Genomic DNA, 6,397 nt, shown 5'->3' on the forward strand with positions numbered 1-6,397 from the left:
GGGTGACCTGCTGCCCTGAAGGCTGCTGCTAGCCGTGTTCCCTCCTCCACCACAACCCTTCCCACCAGCCTCTGCGCGGCGGTGACCAAGCCTGGGTCCCCCCAACACGTGATGCCCGAGGGTGGCGGGACTCCGCCCCGGCTCTGGGCTCTGCCAGCACCCCTTTGTCAGTCACCCCTTTGCTGGAGAAACTTCACTTTTAAAAGTGTCAGAAACTCTGAAATAAGACGCACAGTGAACATCTTCGTGCTTGACCGCTCCGTCCCCGTTAGGGCTGAAGGCACAGGGACTCCATGTCCCCTCGCTGGAGTCCTCACCCCCAGCCCTCGGAGGGGTTTCTAGAGACTTGGAGCAGAGATGGCTCCACGGTGCCAGTTTAAGGGCACAACGACCATTTCCACCGGGTCAGACACTCACCGGCGCTCAGGGTGCGGGCCCCGGCCCCGCTCGGCGCCGTCACAACACGCATGACCTCCCGTCCGGACGCAGAGGCTCCGTCCCTGCACAAAGCCGCTGTGTGGGCAGAGCCCCGGGGCTCGCTCTCGGTGGACGGCGGGTCCCAGAGGCCCCTCTGCTTTGCCTTAGTTCGCCGGATTGTTCTAGAAATAATTGACCTCCCGGGTGACCTTGGCCGTCTGGAGACCTCTCAGTGCAGGTGGCCGGGGGGACGGGAGCCTGAGGTGGCCCAGGGCGGGCGGCGGGGTCCCTGCAGTGGCCCAGGCTCGGTTTGGGGGAGCCGGGTCTCAGATCGCGGATGACCTTCCCACGGGAACCGCGCTCTGGGCCCCGTGTGCGTCTCAGCACGTGTTCGCTCCTGATTGGCAGGACAGAAGCCCAAAGAGCAAGAGAGAAAGGGGGACTTCCTTCCCCGGCCGTTCCCCAAGAAGCTGGAGCAGCACCTGCCGGCGCCCAGGCCGCCCCCCGCCGCGCTCGCGACGCAGCTGCAGAGCACCAGGGCGCTGCTGCGGGACCGCAGGGCCCGGCCCGGCCCCCCGACAGAGGTGGGTGGCGCGCCGCTGCCCCCGGGCCACTCCACGCACCGGGCTGCCTGGCACTGTGCCCCTCCCCGTGGCTGCGTGGCTGCCGTGTCCCCTCCACGTGGCTGCGTGGGCCCCAGGGACAGACAGGAACCCGTGCCCGTGGGAAAGCAGAGTTAGTGCCCTGAGGCCTCTGGGAGCAATGCAGCCGAGGTTGTGACTATGCTGTCAGCCACCGGGCAGGAGGGGCCTGAGAAGGCAGAGGTGGGGTGCAGTGTGGGTGCAGAGGTGGGGTGCAGTGTGGTGGGTGCAGAGGTGGGGTGCAGTGTGGTGGGTGCAGAGGTGGGGTGCAGTGTGGTGGGTGCAGAGGTGGGGTGCAGTGTGGTGGGTGCAGAGGTGGGGTGCAGCGGCCTGTCCTGAGCGGGGGCCCCGCCGGGCCGTCAGACGTGCAGTGGCAGGAGGAGCCGGCGCAGCCCGTGCCCAGGAGCGAGGGTGGTTTCTTGGGCCCGCGCTGGGCCGTTCTCCCTGTGGGCCCCGCCTGCCGACCTGGCCCGTCCGCCCGGCTCGGGGTGGAGACCAGGGCTGGCTCGTGGCCTTGGACAGAGGGGCCTTCTGTCTGTGTCGTCAGCACGAGGAGGCTCCGCTGGGATCGGGGTCACGAGGGAGCCTTGAGAAGGCCCAGGCTGCATACAACATGTGTGACCCATGAGGACGTCACGCTAAGTGAGGACAAACGTGTAGATCACTTACAGGCGGGACCTCGAGTGGCCGAGCTCAGGCAGGGAGGAGGATGGCGGGGCCCGGGCTCGGGGGCGGGAGGGGGAGGATTAGGTCTGCCAGGGAAGAGGTCTGTGTGGCCGTGGGACTGCCCCGAACGCTGCTGACCTGGACACGTAAAATGGGAAGATGGTCGATGTGTGTCGTGTGCTTGTCACCACCAAGAAGGAGCCGTGAGGGAACGGCCCTCCCAGCATCCGTGTCCTCTGCGTGTCGGGCTGTGTGCCCCGCGCCTTGGTGGCTGCCCGCGGAGCCTGGGCCTGTGTAACCCCTCCCCCGAGGATGTTTCCCCTGGGCCTCTAGAGAGAGAGGAAGAGAGGGAGAGACGGAGAGAAACCCCCATCGACGTGAGAGAGACATCGATGGGCTGCCTCCTATACACACCCCAATCAGGGCCTGGGCCGGGGAGGAGCCTGCAACCGAGGTCCATGCCCTTGACTGGAATCGAACCCGGGACCCTTCGGTCCGCAGGTCAATGCTCAAGCAACTGAGCCAACCCGGCCAGGGCCCTGGACCTTTAATTCAAACGCTCTGCAGGGTCCAGACCTTTCAGCAACCAGGCAACAGCAGGTGCCACGCTGGTGCCAGCAGGCAGATCTGCGCCCCGTGGCCTCGGTGCCAGCCTCTGCCCCTCCACCCAGGAGACCCTGCCCCCCCAGCCTCGGTGCAGCCTCTGCCCCTCCACCCAGGAGCACCCCCCCCCCCGAGCCCCGGTGCCAGCCTGTGCCCCTCCACCCGGGAGCTGCCCCGTGGCCTCGGTGGGGCCGGTCTCAGCCAGGCTGCAGCCGCGCTGGCGGGAGGGACCGAGCTGGCGCCTCACGGTGCCCTGTGCTCTCTCGGTGCGCAGATTCCTTCAGCTGCCGCAGTATCTTCCGCAAAACCTCGGACCCCAGTTGTGTGGCCTCCTCCTCCATGGAGTTCATCCCCGGCCCCCCGCCCAGGACCCCCCGGATCGTCAAGAAGCCGGAGCCCCCGCTGCAGGGCCCCGGGGGCAGCAGCGTCGCCCCCAGAGAGGAGCCGCTGGTGCCGGACATGGTCCGCTCCTTCGAGTCCGTGGAGCGCGAGGACCCGCCGGACCTGCTGCCCGCGGCGCCCCCCTGCAGGGCGCTGGGCCCCCCCGGGGAGCGGGCGCTGTCCCCCTCCCTGCTGCCCGGAAGCCCGTCCCCGCTCCAGACTCCTTTGCATCCCACCCTGGTCTCCTTTGCTCACGAAGAGAACTGCCTCCCGAAAGAGGGGGGCGTGTGCCCCTCCCCCCTGGGTCCCGGTGCCGGCGCCCCGCAGCCCCTGGGGAGCCCCAATGGAGTGAAAAGCCGGGGCCGGTTCCCCATGATGGGCATCGGGCAGATGCTGCGGAAACGGCACCAGAGCCTGCAGCCCCCCGCAGACCGGCCGCTGGAGGCCAGCCTGCCCCCGCTGCCGCCCGCGGCGCCCGCCAGCCTCCCCTTCGACGTGGCCCCGGCCGTCCAGGGCCAGTGCTAACCGGGCAGCAGTGGGACTGGGCGCCCCAAGGACAGCGACGGCACGAGCCCCACAGTCCTTCAGGCGGAGGCTCAGGACCCCCCGCACGGCCCGGCCTCCAGCCATGCAGCTCCCACCTGGGGGGCAGCTGAACCCACAGGCCCCACGCTGCTCCACCCGGTCTGGTGTCAGGACCTGCAGATGCTGGAATTCCCTAGCAGGGTGGGCTGGGGTACAGCCGGTGACGTGCGTTTCCTCTCACCCCTCCCCCCCTCATCTGGGCTGGGGTGAACACCCGCATCGGCCCCGGGCGCTCAGGTCAGGGCTGTGACCAGGCCCCCCTCACTGCTCTGCTGAGCCTCTGGATCACCTCCCTTCAGCCACGGTCACCGCCACGGGGACTGAGGCCACGTCCTCCAGCCACGGTTTCCTGTCCTGGATCGCCAGCCGGACCTCGCGGGAAGACGGGCAGGAGCCGCGGCCACGTGCTGGCCCCTCAGCGGGCAGGGGCAGCTGGGCACAGACCGGGCCGAGGTGGGGACCCCGCGAAGGGCTGGGTTCTGCCACGGGGTTCTGCCAGTTTCCTTTCGCGGGTGAAACGTGCTGGTTGAGCCCTCGTCCCCCGAGACGGCCTTGCTCTGCGGGAGGTGACACGGAAGCCACATCATTTTAGACCCGATGGAGGGCCGGGAGTGGTTCCCCGAACGTGCTTGCGGGGGAGGAAGGGCGAGGAGGCGTGAGCGATCACGCAGGTGATGCGTGGTGGCTGGCGCCCTGTGTTGGCGCCATTGTGTCCGCGTGGTCCTGCCCCTCGGAGGGTGGAGCCCCGTGTCAGTGGGGTGTTTAGAGAGAAGACGGGTGAGGGGGGTGTGGATGCATCTGGAAGGCATGGCACCTCCACGCAGCGCAGGCGGCTTCCTCGCCGCCCGGAGAGCGAGCGCGCCCGCCTGGTTCCAGCGGAGCCGGTTGGCCACGAGCTGGCCCGGCGGGATCACGGGCCCAGTTCAGCACTGGGTCCTCTCGGAGGAAAGCAGCTCCGAGTCCCTGCCCCGAGCTCACACCTCCCCCAGGACGGAACCAACATCACCGCGGCTCCACGCCCCCCGTGCGGCCTGGGCCTGGGCCTGGGGACCCCGTGGTCCTGAGCAGCTTTGGAAAGAGAACTGGCACAGGGCGGACGGGGGGCTAATTCAGGGGCAGCTTACACGGCGGCTGAAGGGACATGAGCCACCGCGGCGGCCGCCCCAGGACGTGTCCTCAAAGACCGTGCCCGTCTGCATGGCGGCCGGGCAGTGCCAGGGAGACCTCTGCCCCAGCCCCCGTCTGCCTGGGCGAGGGGAGTGGGGCGTTTGCTGAGCCCTGAGCCCCTGGACGGGACCTGCAGCTGCGCTCCCTGGGTGGGGCCTGGTAGGAGGGAGTCGGGCTCCAGCTGTGGCTGCAATTCCCTTGTCTGGCTCCGTTCTGGGTTCTGGAACATTCCATTGGAAATAGAGCTTTGGAAGCCGAAAGAAGCGTCTGGAAAATGCCTGTCCATGGACACGCGTTGGGTTTCGATCAGGAAGGGACCTGTTTTGGGGGGGGCTCCCCGCCTGTGGGCTCCTCGCCCAGGTCCCTGTCTGTGTCCTGGCTCCCTGGACGAGCGTGTCCCCGTCCCCATCCGCGCTGGCCTGTTCCCGAACGGCCCCCCCGCCGGACCACGCTGGTGACCTCAACTGCGGACTCCCCTGCCCGGTGAGGGGCTCACCTGTGTGTGTGTGTGTGTGTGTGTGTGTGTGAGCACCTGTGGGATCTGTGAGATCCAGCGAGAGAGGAAGTGTCCGATGCTTTGTTACTTGATATTTATACGAGAACCGGACTCCCCCCATCGGTACGAGCGCGCTGTGACCCGGGCCTGTCTGCGTGTGCGCCCGCGCCGTGGCCGCGTCGGCCCGGAGTCCCCACGGAAATGACTCACCGTCTGAGCTCCAGGAGGGGACGTGGCTGCGACCTGGGCGTGAGCCGGCCGGTGCTTGTCCCGCTGTTGTGTCTGCTCCGTGCGACTGTGAAATACACGCTCCCACTGTGACGGCGGCTGCGTTTGTTTGCTGACAAAGCGGAAAACGGCGGGTGCGGGGCAGGCGGCTGTACCTTCTGAGTCACGTTCTGGCCCACGAGGGACCGTCATGGGGGGTGTCGAGGTGGGTGTGGGGGTGTCTCCTGCTCCCATGCCTGCGTTGTCCACCGACGGCCGTGGGCTGGCACCCACAGGTGGCAGTTCGGGGCGAGTCAGCGTTTTTTTGGGGGTGGGGGCGGGGTATGGATTCGGGATCTCCCGGGAAGACTGGAAGGCGAGGGGTGGAGAGGTGAGGACGTGGGAAGGGGCAGGTGGCCATTGGGTTGTCCTCGCCCCAACTCCCTCCGTGACCTGACTCCCCCCCGTGACGGAGCACGGCGTGTTTGTGTGCGTCCCCTGCACGTGGTGACTCAGAGGGGGGCGCGGGGGAAGTGGGACCCTGTGAGCAGCCTGGAGTTTGGTGGAGCAGGGACGGGGCACGACTGGCCACCTGGTTTTTGTTTTTAAATTTTTTAAATTGATTTCAGAGCGGAAGGGAGAAGGAGAGAGAGAAACATCAGTGATGAGAGACTCTTTGATTGGCTGCCTCCTGCACGCCCCCTACTGGGGATCAAGCCCACAGCCCGTCATGTGCCCTTGACCGGAATTGAACCCTGACCTCTTGGTTCATAGGTCGAAGCTCAACCACTGAGCCACACCGGCCGGGCAGTAATGAGAACATTTTAGGACAAAGGGACCTGAGGTTATGTGACTGAACCCCAGCTTTTCCAAAGACAAAACCGGGGCCTCAAGAAAGCTTTGTTTCTTTTTTCTTTTCTTTTTTAAAATATTTTTTTATTGATTTCAGAGAGGAAGGGGGAGAGAGAAAGATAGAAGCATCAGTGATGAGAGAGAATCATTGATCGGCTGCCTCCTGCACGCCCCCAACTGGGGATGAGCCCGTAACCCGGGCCTGTGCCCTTGACCGGAATCGAACCCGGGACCCTCCAGTCCGCAGGCCGACGCTCTGTCCACTGAGCCACACCAGCGAGGGCAAAGCTTTGTTTCTTACAGACATGTTGCTGTGGCTCGGCCTCCTGGGGCCCGTGAATGCGTGGGCCGGGGCGGGTTGGGGTGCAGGTCAACACGAGAG

At 66.6% G+C, this 6,397-nt stretch overlaps 1 protein-coding gene across 1 annotated transcript in view; it reads left to right on the top strand.

Annotated features, from left to right (window-relative positions):
• HUNK (hormonally up-regulated Neu-associated kinase) overlaps positions 1-5,276 on the top strand; it is a 39,146-nt gene extending 33,870 nt beyond the window's left edge. Inside the window, 3 exon segments of the mRNA XM_079767250.1 lie at positions 822-987; positions 990-1,001; positions 2,602-5,276. Coding sequence (XP_079623376.1) covers positions 822-987; positions 990-1,001; positions 2,602-3,233 — 810 coding nt within the window. The 3' untranslated portion in view covers positions 3,234-5,276.
• Positions 5,277-6,397: the final 1,121 nt, after the last annotated feature.

This window comes from Cnephaeus nilssonii, assembly GCF_951640355.1.
Source record: "Cnephaeus nilssonii genome assembly, chromosome: 3".
Lineage (NCBI taxonomy): Eukaryota > Metazoa > Chordata > Mammalia > Chiroptera > Vespertilionidae > Cnephaeus > Cnephaeus nilssonii.